This window comes from Zonotrichia albicollis, chromosome 5, assembly GCF_047830755.1.
Source record: "Zonotrichia albicollis isolate bZonAlb1 chromosome 5, bZonAlb1.hap1, whole genome shotgun sequence".
Taxonomy (NCBI): Eukaryota; Metazoa; Chordata; class Aves; order Passeriformes; family Passerellidae; genus Zonotrichia; species Zonotrichia albicollis.
In genome coordinates, this window is record NC_133823.1 from 8,231,593 (window position 1) to 8,247,281 (window position 15,689).

General features: G+C 46.8%; 1 protein-coding gene across 1 annotated transcript in view; it reads right to left on the reverse strand.

The window, feature by feature from the left end:
* Window positions 1–279: 279 nt before the first annotated feature.
* ATRN (attractin) overlaps window positions 280–15,689 on the reverse strand; it is a 150,411-nt gene continuing 135,001 nt past the window's right edge. The window contains exons 28-29 of the mRNA XM_074540740.1: window positions 6,539–6,653; window positions 280–5,122 (exon numbers count right to left, since the gene is read on the reverse strand). Of these exons, the coding sequence (XP_074396841.1) occupies window positions 4,998–5,122; window positions 6,539–6,653 (240 nt within the window). The 3' untranslated portion in view covers window positions 280–4,997. The remainder of the gene's footprint in view (window positions 5,123–6,538; window positions 6,654–15,689) is intronic.

Consider the following 15,689-nt stretch of genomic DNA (forward strand, 5'->3'; position numbering starts at 1 on the left):
TTTAAATTAGCTGTTATTTTACAATACAAAAAATTATACCAAAAAACTGCAATCCTAAATGTGTGTATGTATAACACCCACAACCCCAGCAATGAAATAGTTTACAATACTTGCTCCTATTTACATATGAATGCAATAAATGCTAAATTATACATATTAACAAACTAAGCTCAAGTCTGAACACAGATAAGAATCATAAATAATTACAGAACAAAGAGGGAAAAAAATCCAGAATACAATTAATTCAAGGATCTTAGTTTAAAGAACATTTATTGTGCACAAATTTCAGAGTAATATAAAACTATTTTTTTTCTTTTTTTTTCTTTTTTTTTTTAATGGACTGACATGTGATACACTCTGCGACAATTGTTACTTTTCTCTTTTTTCCAACTGGTGAGGTTTGTGGAATCAATACTAAATGGAGAGGAACTGTCTAAAGAATTCTAGTACCTGGAAGACGCACACAAATCGTCTGTGTGAACAAAGAAACAGACTGAACAAAACCTGCCCTGATGCAGAGAAAATCAGCAGATACACATACTGTAGTAGTCCTGGCATGGAAACTCAGCTTGTTTCAGCAGCTACCAATAGAAAAAGCAGGAATTTGTCTAAAATTGCAAAGAACACACCCAAAACTGAGGCACACACCCCGAGCCATCCCTTCCCTCCTGTCCCAGCCCAGCCCAGCCCTGTCCCCTGTCCTGCAGCTCCAGGGGCTCTGCCAGGGCAGCCCCTTCTCCTCTCCTGGGTGTTCCCAGATGGAGAAACCCGGGAGGGGCTCAGGGGCTGCCCTGGGCACGCAGAGCCTGCTGGCTGCTGTCTTACACAGAGCTTAATATCAATAAATCCCAGGTAATATCAATAAATCCCAGCAATTATCAATAAATCCCAGCTTCCCGTGGGAAGGGGCTGAGGGCTCTGGATGCTGTTGGTGCCTGGAGAAGGAAAAGCAGCTGGAACAGCTGGAGCAGCAAAGGACGGGGGCAGCCCAGCCCATGGCACTGGAGCCCCAGGGGTATGGAAAAGGCCCCAGGTTTGGTTTCAGGCCCAAAGGCTCCTTTCAGCTCCTGCAGGGCCAGCAGGCTGAGTGCCATTTGCAGCACCCCACAAACCCCAGCAGGCTCAGTGCCATTTACAGCACCCCACAAACCCCAGCAGGGCCTGGGCACCTTGGGCACGTTCCTGCACAGAGCTGGAGCTCCTGGGCACCCTCCAAGGAGGACACAAAGCATCCTCAGGAGGGTGGATCTGCCAGCAGAGGCTGTCCATGGTTCCACACTACTGAATTTTGGACATTACATGCCATGGCTTGATGTTCATCACAGGCATTTCCCACCATAAATAGCTTTATTTTGGTAATTTCACTACAGTGCGTTTTAAGCCCAGGGAAAGTGATAGTAACAACTGAAAAGTTGTGTCTCATAAATATTCTTGTATCCAAAATATTGAGCCAGAGAGTTGCAAGGTCATGCTACACCTGCCCAGAGAAAATTCTGGGCTAAAACTCATGGAAAATGGTGAATTTTAAAAAAAGGGTGTTATTTGGAGATCCACTGGCACCATTGTTTTCTCGAAGAAAAGGGCTCCAACAGTTCTGAAATTTCATTTCTAATTTTTTTAGAGGCTCCTCTCAGAGAATGAAAATCTTCTGAGGGTTGAGATGTCAAATGCTGAATTTCAGCCAGTCATAAACACCTGAAAATAGTGATTTTGAATGGAAACACTGTCACAATTTTAGTAACAAAGGCCTTACACTACTGATTTAATCCTCCATGTAGTGACCACTTTAAGGACCTTTATTACTTGTATCCCAATGTTGCTTTTCCCCCTTTCAAATGGAAAAACCATTATTTACCTTGGTTTCTACATTTAAGTGAAATACATTTGAACACACAAAAGTCAAGTTACGCATCCCTGCTTTGCAAGATATCACTATATAATCTGGTGTTTAAAGCTGTGGAAAGTTATCTACTACTGATCAGATGAAGGAGTTATTAAGACAAAACTCATACATAATTTAAAATCATCAAAAATACATTCAATATTTTTTCTGGTTTATATACACTTTAAATCTCTCCACGTTCTGCATGTTACGGTAGAGTTTATGTACAAGTGCAAAATCTGTGTGCCATTTGTCATTTATTTACAGATTCTCCCATGAAATAAGGTTGTTCTTTGTCCCCCACCTCTCCTCCAAATGAAATAAACCCAAAATTCCTTCACTTTTGATACTGGCCTGGTGATAAACTGCCAGCAATTCCTCCTTCCCCGAGCCTTTCCCATGTTTTTCCCTGTTTACCTCTAAGCTGGGATGAAACTGCAGCAGAGCTATGTATGAGAATTCTCTTCTCCCTCATCAGGATGTTGATCAGATGCAGGGTAGAGCTACATCCTAAAGGAATCAGGTCCTTTTAGTTATGTAAGTAACTCTTGTTGCTCTATTCACATTTTTTGGTTCTGATACACCTTGACTTTGATCGTTTTTGCTCATTTTTTCAGTATCTGACACCTCATTTTGGCCACACTCCTGGCACACTGCAGGCTTTGCAGACGACACAGCCCAGCTCTCCAGGAGTGAGAAAACGTCCCAAACTCTGTATTTATGTCTGTAAAAATCTGTCACCCCTCCAGGCCTACAGTCCTGAAAGCTGTTTGTGATCAGGAAAACCCAACAACTTTAAGCACCTGCCCAAGAGCTGTCCTGAAGTGGGAAACCCAAGCACTGGGGCTTTCACCATCTGGGCTGGCAGCTCTCCTCCCAAAAACAGCAAGAAGAAATCTGCAAACATCAGGATGTGCATCGTGGCTGAAAATACACAGTAACAGGGGAGGGATTTTAGTCCAGTCTTATTTCTCCAGTTCAGATTAACCCTATCACTGAGCAAGTCAGAAAATATTATCAGGAGATGAATCTGTCTGAGGTAATCCGTGCATCAGGTAAAACTTAAATTGCCTAAATCCCTTCATTCTAAGACAAATCTCAACCCTTTTCTGATCATAATTCCTTCTTCCCAAAGAGCACTGAAACTTCTAGTTTAGAAACAGATGCATCTACATATATTTTTATATATAATGCATTTTTCCCAATATTTTTCTGCAGTCCCAATATTTTTTCGCAGTCCCATTGCACTTGTTGAATGACACATTAAATCAGAATTATCATCCACCACAGTCCTTAAGCCATCAGGCTGTTCCCATCACCACTGTCTGGACACACACAGCAATTCACCTCTTTATTGCAATGCTGCCAGGCTCCAAAGAGCTTCTTCAAAATACATGGTTAGAAAGAAAACACCCCAGAAATGAATGGCTGACACGTGACTGATCACCAGAACACGCACAAAACAGGAGCAGTTATTTGGGTTTCAGTTTGGAAAGGTGCTGCCTGGCCAGACCCAAGAGCACTTCCCTTCATGTGTTACTTCTCCATTATTAAATATCAGATGTCCTCCACAGCAGCCCAGTGACCTGGGTGACCCACGATGACTGATGGAGCCATAATCACAGCCCTCATTTGGAGCCTTCACTGACACCTTCCCACCACTGCAGCCCCCCCAGGCCCTGTGCCACATTCCAGGGACACACTGGACACCACCACACACAGACGGGTGCCTCAGTCCAGCCTGGAGCCTCAAACCACAATCCCAGCTTGGCAGAGCAGTTCAGATGGTTTGATGCACCCCTAAAAACCAAACCTTCTCTTTGCTGTTTGCAAGTCTCATCCTTTCACCAACCAGCGACTTCTTCAACCTCTAACAGAGCTCAAGCCACACAGGAAATACCAGGGTCTCATCGTGGAGAACTCAAACCTGTGGCAAAACAAAGCTGCTCTGCTTGATCTTTATTTGAAGTTCTTTTTTAACTTCATCCTCAAGTGCCCTAGCACCTGGAGCATTGCTTTTTACACCCTGTAAGAAGATGGAGCAAACCACAACCACTGGGGAGCAATGCCTCCAAGCTCAGCTCTCATCCAGAGGATGGCAGGAGGGAAGGGGGAGGAAGGAGGCCAAAATCAGAAAAATGTGATGTGTCTGACCTGGAACACAGACTGCTTCTATGAAAATGCTGGTGAAACCGGGAGTTTTCTTATGGGATACTGAAACTCTACGTGCCTTGCAGGTATTTTCACCTGGGTGAGTATTTGGTTGGTCAGGAAAATGCGATTTTCCTCTGACTGCATGGGACAGAGGACACAGAGTGCCTTGGGTGACTCTAGATGTGAGTATACATACCTTCAAAGGAATTTAGTTATGTTAAAAAGCAGCGTGTGTAGCAGTCTCCTTACTCCCTAGATCTGTTCACGTCTAGGCACTTGTGTGTGGTGTACTCCAAGCAGGTTAAGACTATGTAAACACTGAGTCTTTCCAAAGCAACATCCAACTTTCCAGTTATTTCATATGGTCTGAGCAACATCTGAGCAACCTTTAAACCATCCCAGCTTTTGCATTCCTGGACCATGATGACTACAAAAAGGCTGTGCCTGCAAGAGAGTTCCACTGAAATAATGAGGGAACAATTAAATATTAAATGAAAACAAAGAATGAAGATGCTTTGAAGATTAATAGTAGTGTTTATGTGTTGAGAGCTGACACCTGTAAACACTGAATCTTTTTCTTTTTGTACAGTTTGATAAATACATGAACTACAAAGCACTTTCCATGTAGAAACCTGAGTGTCATTCATTGGACTACTGTTGTATTTACACTGACCAGGAGTGGCGGCGCTGGACCTCACCGCACCTGCAACGAAACCATTCTGCTTTAAACTTGAAGAAAACAAAGGAGCAATCTGAAGCCACGTGTCAGTAAAACTTAAGTGGAGCAGTTGTCAAATAAAGCCAACTAGCACGTAGATGAGAGAAAAAAACTGGGTTCAAGGAAGTTGTGGTTTTTCCGGGTGCTTCTAGTCTCTTGGGACACGACTTGGAAATCTTCCTCCTCCTTGGTATTACTTTTCCATTGTGTTTAAAACCCTAGACAGTTTCTGATGTCCATGCATCAAATACAGGTTCCTGGCTGTGCAGGGGGCTGCTGCTTCCGATTCCGGACGGCGCCCGACTTCTCTTTGTAGGCAATTGGCATCTGTTGTGAAATGTCCACCAGAGCGCTGGCCACGGCGAGACCTGGCAAAGAACAAACATCACACAACAGCCACAGCAACAAACCTGCAGAAAGAGCTCAGAAAACCCCTCCAGGCCACAAAGGGTGTAGAATTTTTTAATAAACTAGAAAAGTGTTGTGGCCCAAGAATGAAACTCCAGCCAATATTCTGAAAGGAGCTGAAATACTGCATGTTTAATTAGAAGCAACAGCGAGAGGAAAAGAAGCAATAACAGTGGGTATTAGTGGATGTAAAACTCTAAATGTGGAAGCCTCAATCCTTAACATTGAAGGTGTCTTTCCCTGCATCCGTAGATGGACTACAATAAACCTGAAACAAAAGTGGACCGAGGTTTCACTGCCCTTCCCGTGGATACATCACCTCTGCAACCTCCTCATGGCAGATCAGGGAGTCATGGAATGGTTTGGGTTCAAAGGCAGCCTAAAGCCCATCCAGTTCCACCCCCTGCCATGGGCAGGGACACCTCCCACTATCCCAGGGTGCTCCAAGCCCTGTCCAGCCTGGCCTGGAAGATTCTAGAGATGGGGCAGCCACAGCTGCTCTGGGTGCCCTGTACCAGGGCCTCGCTGCTCTATTCACAGACAAACCACATCTGGGACTTGGCTCAATCCAGCTCAACACCAAACCATCCAATTCAAACCCTGCTAACTCTTTTTCCAAAGCCTTTGCTTCGCCAAGGTCACTGGGGAACCCCAGTTAAATCTCACACTGCCCAGGAGATGATGACCCAGTGCCCTGGCACCAGGTTTGGGTCTGAAGGGGTTGAGAACAAAAGGGGGAAAAGCTCTTTGTCCAGAGCTCCTAAGAGGAGAGCAGAGATGCTCTGAAAGGACTTGTAGTGACAGGACAAGGGGGAATTGTTTCAGACTGACAGCAGACAGGGTTAGATGGGATATTCTTCCCTGTGAGGTGGGGGAGGCCCTGGCACAAGTTGCTCTGTGGCTGCTCTGTGGTTTGCAGCAACCTGGGATAGAGGAAGGTGTCCCTGCCCATGGCAGGCGGTAGAACTGGATGATCTTCAAGGTCCCTTCAAACTCAAATCTTTCCATGATTCTGTGAGTTGATGTTCCCCTGCAAATGGAGCTGGGAACTAAACTGGATAGGCCAAGTGACAAGTTACCTTCACAGGTAACTACTGCAAACATGGCTGTACCTGATCCCTCTTTCCCCCACCCAGCTGTTAATTAAAGCATAGTCCAATATCATATGTTCATCCATTAATCGACCTTAGTAATTAACTCAGAACTCATGTTGGAAGCCAGCAGGGCCCAGACCAGGGAGCCTAAAAAGCCTCGAGCACATCCCAAGCTGAACTGTGGCTACAGCAGCTTCTGTGGGACCAGGAAAGATGAACTGTAAGGCTGGGGAAGGAGTCCAGAGTTAATGCCAAGCCACCAGAGACAACAGCAATGCTCACCTGACTGTCCTGGTGGTGGAATACCCCCGAGCCCTCGAGGCAGCCTCACGAAGACGGAGAGAACGGCTGCTTTGTTCCCAAAGCAGGGCTCCAGCGCGATAGGCTTTGGTACAGTCTGCAGCAGGGGAAACAGCGGGGGAAAACAAATGTTAAACAGCATGTTCCACCCTCCCTCCTCCCCCAGCATCACTCCTCCAGCTCCTACAAGCCCCAGGGCATGAACCACCATGAACCACACTGCTGTGCTGGGCAGATTTCCAGCACACAGCCAGCAAAGCTAAAACCACTGTCAGCAACAATCAAAACACGAGTCATCACAAGAAAACACATTCACTTAATAAAAATCAGGCTATGAAAAAGTCAAGCACTACACAAGGCTTATATTTCTCCCTAAATTCAATAACAAAGGAGCAGCTTATGTAATCAACAGGACTGAGGGTTTGTTCCATCGACCCCATCAGCCTGTCACTGATATCAGCATGCACCACCACGGCCACTCGATACTCCAAATTCTATTTCCACAATTTAAGTCCATATACCCCCTCAACAGCACTCTGTGCATTAACACAGTAAAGAACATTTTCCCAAGAACAAAAATAAGTGTTCAAGGCCCGGTTGGATGGAGCTTGAAGCAACCTGGTCTAGTGGAAGGTGTCCTTGTCCAAGGCAGGGGGAATTAGATGGGCTTTAAGGGCCCCTTCCATCTGTGATTCTACTGTATAATAGACAGTCAGCTTTCTCCCTGGAGGAGCAGAAGACTGGATCCCTTGCTGACCCTCAGTGTCTGTGACCATCTCCCACTGCACTCTTGTGAAGATTTTACCTGAATGATCAACAGCCAGCTTAAGTATGTCATTAGAAAGCCAAAATACAACAGCCCAGCCCAGAAACTAAAGTATGTTCTCAGCTGGGCCCCAACCCCACACACAGGTACGCAGGATCAGTGCTACTGTGGGCTGCAATAACAGTCAGATTAGGACGCAAGTGTTCACCAATGAGTACAGGTTCAGGAGAGTTTCTTCTTTTGTTCCACAACAGCTAAAAAAGCTGAGAAACACTATTTTACCCAATACACTCAGTGCTTTCTGTTTTCTTGTTTAGTATGGACAAATTCCACTCGGCTGTTAATGAAATAATTAGTTCTTTTTCCAACAGGCATCAAACTACATCATAGTACTCAAATATTCAACAGAAACTCAATGCAATGCAAGCCATGAAAAAGCCTGAACAGGAGTCAAACATGCTGTTAAATTACTGCTGCTCAATTAAAAAGACAAAAGGAGACAACAGCAAGCAAAATGAAACTTACAACTTTCCATATCTCCCATTTACTGCAACGATCACAGCAGTGTTTGCTGGTCTGTGCCAGGCAGATAAATACATGCTGCTCAGGCTGGATGATGGAAGCTGCTGCCTGCCTGGTTTATGACAGCAGGATTCCTCACCTCCCCACCCCCAACACAGGGACCCAACTCAGAGTAAAGCTTTTCCCAGAATGAAACAAGCACACCCTGGTGCTGGAACCCAGAGACTCAACTGCCAGAGGCAATGGAGGGAGCTTGGAGAAGGAACTGCAGGAATAGAGCCCACAGACTTCTGCCTTATGGGGGGAGGAAGAATCCAGCACAAAGCTGACTTTCTTTTGGACAGACTCAAGTATTTTACTTATTCTACTGTTAATGAAACAGTTCTGCTGAATTCCAGAGCTTGGAGGATGGCACTGGGGTTACAGAGAGCTCTTGTGCTCACCCTCAGCACTGAGCAGAATGGGCAGCAAGGACCACACAGAGAAGTGATGGAGGGAAGACAGTGAAGGAGCAACTGAATAATAGACTGTATTTTTTAATACTTTTTAATGTATTTGTTTTCAATGGATTAATGGCCATGGAGCTGCTGCAGGGCTGGAGCCCCTCTGCTCTGGAGCCAGGCTGGCAGAGCTGGGAATGTTCCCCTGGAGAAGGGAAGGCTCCAGGCAAAGCTCAGAGCCCCTGGCAGGGCCTGGAGGGGCTCCAGGAGAGCTGCAGAGGGACTGGGGACAAGGGATGGAGGGACAGGAGCCAGGGAATGGTTCCCACTGGGAAAGGGGAGATTGGGCTGGGATCTTGGCAGGGAATTGCTGGCTGGGAGGGTGGGCAGGGGCTGGGCTGGAATTCCCAGATTTGCTGTGGCTGCCCCTGGATCCCTGGCAGTGCCCAAGGCCAGGTTGGACACTGGGGCTGGGAGCAGCCTGGGACAGTGGCAGGTGTTCCTGCCCATGGCAGACCATGGATGGAAAGGTGACCCTCCCAACCTATGAGGATGCTCAGCAACACATTCATCATCCTCCAGCCAACCTGCAGAAACAGGAGGCTGGAAAATCCATCTCAGGGGTCACCAAATCCAGCCCTCCACTAACACAGACAATAACACATAAAAGCACCATTCTCTGCTTTAGGAGCAGTTACACTTTCAGCCTGTGCCATCACCTCTGGGAGACCTTTCCAGATCCCCTGGTCTGGATCTCACCACTCTGCCACCAGAAACTTTCTTTTAACCTCAAATCGTTCACACTTCAATTTATTAATCTGCCTCATGTTCTTCTGTGCCTTAACCCTCTCCCTGGGCTTTACCCTGCTGTACAGCTCAGCTCTCTTTTGGATCTCAGCCCTCTTTTGGATCAACTGGAAGAGCAACACTCTGAATTCCTTCCCTGAACACAAGCACTGCCTCCTCCAGTTCTCCAAGTGCCCCTCTCTGCTCCTCGTTTTCGACCACCTGAGAGGCATTTCAGGCTCTGACAGTGCCTCTGTTGTGGTACCAAAATCACCCTGAGTCTCCTGCACGTCATAAAATAGAAAGAAACAGAAGCTGTTCATTATATAGCTCTCAGTCACAGAGCTGAAGGGACTTGGACAGGAATTTAGCTCATCTCTCAGCCCCAGGCAAGACCCTCTCTCCTCCTCTGCCCTTTCCAACTAATGAACCCTGAGTGTGCAGCAGAAACTCTCATTATGCGTCCCTGTGGGCACAATCTTCCCTTTCCATGGAATTTTTATTTTGGTCCTCAAGGTCACACATCTTGCTCCTCTTTGCTCTCCTGGTTCCACAGCACAGAGAGCTGGGAAGGAAGGAGAGCCTCCTTCCTTCCATTGTCAACCTGCCCATAAAACAATCAGAATCATGGAATCTTTGGGTTGGGAATGACCTTAAAGTTCATCTCAAACCCTGCAGGGAGCAAGGACACCTCCCACTGTCCCAGGCAGCTCCCAGCCCCAATGTCCAACCTGGCCTTGGGCACTGACAGGGATCCAGGGGCAGCCCCAGCTGCTCTGGGCACCTCTGCCAGGGCCTGCCCACCCTGCCAGGGAACAATTCCCAATTCCCAAGATCCCATCCAGCCCTGCCCTCTGGCAGTGGGAGCCATTCCCTGTGTCCTGTCCCTCCAGGCCCTTGTAAAATCTCTCTCCATCTTTCCTGGTGGGCCCTTCAGGTACTGAAAGGCTACAGTTAGGTCAACCCAAAACCTTTTTATTTTTCAGGCTGAACAATCCCAAAAAAGATGAGGGTTGGTAAAATATTGTTAATACTTCCCTGCGTGGGGATCCTTACTTCTCTCAACCATGCATAGCAAGGATAATGATGCACCCAAAATCTGTCAAGCAGTTGCAAACTAATTTGGAAGGAATTAAGCACAACATCACTTTGCTGCAGCTAAGCTCCATCTTAAAACTAAAAGGGGAAAAATGGCCTATTGTCCATCAATCCAGCTTTTCCTGAGACAAGTTGCAGTTAATAACAACAAAAACTCGCCTAAAGAATCAAGTCCTGCACATTTATTTTTGACAGCCCCCGTTCAGGCACCTGTTTTCTGAACTGTGACTCATTGTGCATCTCTGAGTGCTGCTCACGGCCAGAGACAGAGCAGGGAGGGAATGACTCAGAGCAGTGAGGGATGAGGAATGTGGAATTTGAGCAGGGAGGTCAGGAGTGAGTTGAGTGACAGAATGAGGAATTTGGAATTTGAGCAGGGAGGTCAGGAGTGAAGGACATGCTGCACCCTCTGCAATCAGTGCTGGAGCCAGGGACCAGCTTCTGCACTCAGGGAGGAAAATGTGACATTTCAACCAGCAGCTTCACTGTGACCTCGACTGGAGACCTCACCAGCACCAGCCCTGCCCTGCCTGTCACCTGGTGTGACCTAGGTAGGCGTCACTAGGACACTGAGGGTCTAAGGAGCAGCTGGCTGGCTTCATCAAGTGCAATTTTGGTGGGGAGACTTCAAGAGCTCAGATCTCCTTTCTTTGCCCACTCAAGTAGTTTCTGAGCACTCTTATCAGAGATTATGGAATCCTCTGAGTTGAATGGGACTCACAGGCATCAACCAGCCCAGCCCCTGTCCCCACTCAGACACCCCAAAATCCCACCTGGGCATCCCTGGAGCTCTGTCCAAAGGCTCCTGGAGCTCTGGCAGTCTCGGGGCTGTGCCCATTCCCCGGGGAGCCTGGGCAGTGCCAGTACCATCTGGGGATGAACCTTTCCTATCTCCACCTAAACCTCTCCTGACAGAGCTCCATAGCCCGTTTATTGCAGATCCAAGCCGCCATTCTCCTGCAAGATTTTGAGTGAACATGGAAAGCAGAGATCAGATGTGAGAGATGGCTCTTAAGGGTAAACTTTAAAAAGGTACATAAAACAGGTGTATTTCCAAATTTTGTAACAACCTCTATCAGATGCTTAAAACCTGCCTCTGCCAGCAGCTTCCATTCAGAGGTTTTGATAAACTCATTGTTGAATTATAGAAGTGATTCTTTTTTACTGAAGGCTTAATGGCACAATGAAGTAGACATTATTCAAATCTATTCAAATAAGGTGCATCTCTCAGACACTCAGCACCAGAGGACTGCTTTGAGAGGTGCCTGAACAGCAGAGTCCCATGGTGGGAGCAGATACAGAGGGGAGAACAAAGCCCTGGAGCTCGAGTGGGTGGGCAAAGCCCACAGTCAATGGCCATGGACAGAGCTGATCTGGCTGAGCCAGCAGGCCCTGCCCTGAGGCACCTCTGGTCCTCAAAGAAAAACGGACAGCTGTGCCTCCAGCACATTGGAGAGACAAATTCATGGAGCTGATCACAGAAACATGGAGTGCTTTGAGTTAGAAGGGACCTTAAAACTCATCTTAAAGCCATGGGCAGAGACACCTCCCAATGTCCCAGGTGCTCCCAGCCCCAGTGTCCAACCTGGCCTTGGGCACTGCCAGGGATCCAGGGTCAGCCCCAGCTGCTCTGGGCACCCTGTGCCAGGGCCTGCCCACCCTCACAGGAAACAATTCCCAATTCCCAAGGTCCCATCCAGCCCTGCCCTCTGGCAGTGGGAGCCATTCCCTGGCTCCTGTCCCTCCATCCATTGTCCCCAGTCCCTCTCCAGCTCTTCTGGAGGCCCTGCAGGCCCTGCCAGGGGCTCTGAGCTCTGCCTGGAGCCTTCCCTTCTCCAGGGGAACATTCCCAGCTCTGCCAGCCTGGCTCCAGAGCAGAGGGGCTCCAGCCCTGCAGCAGCTCCGGGGCCTCCTCTGGGCTCTCTGCAGCAGCTCCACGTCCTCCTGCTGTTGGCCCCAGGGCTGGGGCAGCTCTGCAGGTGGGCTCTCACCTGAGGGAGGGGCACAGAGACAGAGTTCCCCCTCTCCTGCACTGAATCACCTGAACCCTTCCCTGCAAGGAGCTTTCCATGCTCCTCTGCAGCAAAGCAGCAATCAATGGACACGATGGGAAAAACCCCCAAGAACTGCAAGAATCAGATGTCAAATATTAGCAGAAAGCCAGTGAAGCCTTGCTGGCCTGGAAGCTCTGGGCAGCCCTGTCAGGGGAACAGGCAGCTCATGGTGCTTAAGGGTGGTGACACAGCCCTGTGTTCCCAGAGACAGCAATAGCTGCTCTCAGCTGCTTTCCACAGATGATTTTATTGGCCCAAACCAGCACTAAAATCCAAGTAATTCCGGTTGTTTCTGAGTTTTGATGTGCATTTAGCATGCATAAAGAGTAAACCATTATAGACATTCAAAGCAGTAAGAGACAGATTAGGTGATTTCATTACTCCAGCTTCTCCAGCAGGATTCTCCACATGAACAGGGCCTTTCCCAGGAATTTGTCTGGGCTATTTCTAGGGGACCCAGATGTGGAATACACCACCTGTTCCCTTGGGAGTCAATTTCACAGCCAAATACTTTCCCCAAGTAGGTTGAATTGTGTGATGCTCAACCTAAACACTTTTATTTCATCTCATTATTTCTATTTATGCTGCTTGTACTTGACAAATTCAAAAAGTTAATAATGTGTCACATAAAACTAATGGCCAGAACAATAAATATTCTGTATAATTTCACAAACCCAGCATCAGTTTTATTTAGGTTCTGTGATATACTGCCAGCACATTGCATTTCAAGATGTATTAAAAAAATAATATGGACAATTTTTTTTCCTTAACAAGAAAACATGTTTCTGTGGTTTGATCAAATAAGTCTTACATGGTTTTCAATTTCCAGGAAGGAAATTAAAATAAAGGAAAAATCTTATGGTGGTGGATGAGAAAAGGAACATTACCCAAACAGTTCAGTTTTATTACTTGATTCCACTTGTTCAGGTGATTTCACTCTTTAGAAAAAGGGTCAAATTCCATTTGCAAGTTTTTAAATTGTGCCATTAAAATCTGAGTGAACATTTGCAAAACAAGTTACAAGCAATTTCCTATTAAAACAGATTATTAAGCTTTTAAAATTATATTCTCAGGGTAGTATGTGTGTCCTGCAAGATAGAGATGAATGAACTTCTAGCAATAATTCACAGTAAATTAGTCTAGATTAAAAATTTACATTTACCTTGTCCCTGATAGCTACCTTGGAATTTTAGAGGGGCTGGGGAATGACCTGACTTGCTCCTAGAACTGGGTTGGTGCGTGAGAGAAACTAACAAAAATCAAAGCCTCAGCTGGATGTTAGCAGCCTGAAATGGTGGGAACACAGATCTGCGCACCCCGGATCTGCAGCCCACATGCCTCCAGCCCCACGGGGCCCCAGTCTGCTCCCCTTTATTTAACAACTGCTCCGTGCTGCCCAGGGCTCCTGCGAGTCCAGCAGCACCCAGCCACCAGCTCAGGGTGAAGGGCAGAGATTGCTGAGGTGAATTTGGATCTCCATGGCACCAGCTCAGGGTGAAGCAGAGGGATTGCTGAGGTGAATTTGGATCTCCAAGGCCACCAGCTCAGGATGAAGGGCAGGGATTGGTGAGGTGAATTTGGATCTCCAAGGCCACCAGCTCAAAGTGATGGAGAGGGATTGCTGACGAGAATTTGGATCTCCATTGCACCAGCTCGGGGTGAAGGGATTGGTGAGGTGAATTTGGATCTCCATGGCCACCAGCTCAGGGTGAAGGAGAGGGATTGCTGAGGTGAATTTGGATCTCCATGGCACCAGCTCGGGGTGAAGGGATTGGTGAGGTGAATTTGAATCTCCATGGCACCAGTTCAGGGTGATGGAGAGGGATTGCTGAGGTGAATTTCGATCTCCATGGCACCCACTTGGGGTGAAGGAGACGGATTGGTGAGGTGAATTTGGATCTCCAAGGCAGCCCCCCTGAAATGACCAAATCTCGTGTGACAGTTTGAGCCTGGCCACTCATAGATGCCAACACTCATCCTGCTCCTTCACTTCCCAGCCACACCCCAGGGAGGGGTGGATGAGGCCATGGGGAGCAAATCTGGGAGATATGTGCATATGTATGTATTTATTTTGATTTTGCGTAGGTGAAGGGGCAGGACCTTTACAATTCTTTTCAAGCACTCAGCTGGTTTTTGCACAGGAAAACAAAGTAAAAAAACCCAACGAAATGGGACAGCTGGATGAAGATTGCAAACATAACACACAAAACAACTACTTGGCATAAATGAATGCAAATAAGTCCTTGATAATGCTGTTGAGAAGCTGCTGGTGTTATTAGTACTTCAATCAGAGAGATGCTCGTTAGAGGGGAAAAAATGAACTTAGAAAATCCTTCTCCTGTGGGAAGCTTCATGCTCCTTCCTCTCCTTCCAGCAAATACCTCCTTATCAACTAAAATCAGAGTCCAACCTGCGGAAATGTTTATACAGTCTTCAAACCTAAAACTAGTTAAAATCACTTATCAGCCAAATGTTCCCTAAAATACAAGGCAGGCTTAACAGATATGTCTGCTGATCTCATGACAGCTCCCTTCCTAAGATCTATATTCCATATTATATCATGGGAGTAGAAAAAGTTTCCCCTAATTTTTTTTCCCTAATTTTGCAACAGAATTCAAAACAAGATACTGGGTACTTGTTTACTGGAAATAAACCTTCAAAAGGTGAAGGTTTTATCAGGTATTTTTGTTGCTGTTTTGGTAGGAGCAATCATAGCCAGCCTCTATGGAGTTCTAGGGCAGCTAATCCACTTTACACATCTCAGCTGCCCAGGGAATGCTCCCTTCCTACCCCTGGCATTCCTTCAAAGGGGATCCCACACTTTTCCATGCCCTAAAAGGGGGCCAGCATATGAGGAATAAACACCAAACAGAAAGTACAAGCTGGGCTGTCCTCCCTGTGTATTCCTTTGCCACCTCAATGCTCCAGGAGGGAGCCTAAAGAGTGGAAGTGGTTTTGCTGAAAACAGAGACAGCAACACACAGACAGCCTTGGAATTCCTCTGTGTTAACATATGGAAAAGCTCCTAGAACCAGTAACTGCCAGAAAGCCCAGAAATAAAATTTTAGAAATTACACTGCCTTTCCAAAGGGAAGCTGAGAAACCCAGAGCCTACCTTAGCCAGGTCAGGCAGAACCACACTGGTCTTTCTGGTCTCAAAGGCTGCATGTGATCCATCTCCAGCAAGTGCCACAGCAGATCAGGATTATTCCCTTTCTTTCCCCCCATCCCTGAATTTCATCCCCTTGCTGCAGCTATTATCCTTCTGAGGACAGGAATGACTTTCAGCGTATTTGTATCATCCTTGAAAAACCCTAAGCTGCTCTGTCCCCCTCTAACACATCTTGATCACACAAAAAGAAAGTTGGTTCAAGTTGTGCCTCGGGGCATTTAGACTGGATATAAGGGAAAATTTCTTCATGGGAAGAGTTGCAAAGCATTGCACAGGCTGCCCAGGGAAATAGGCA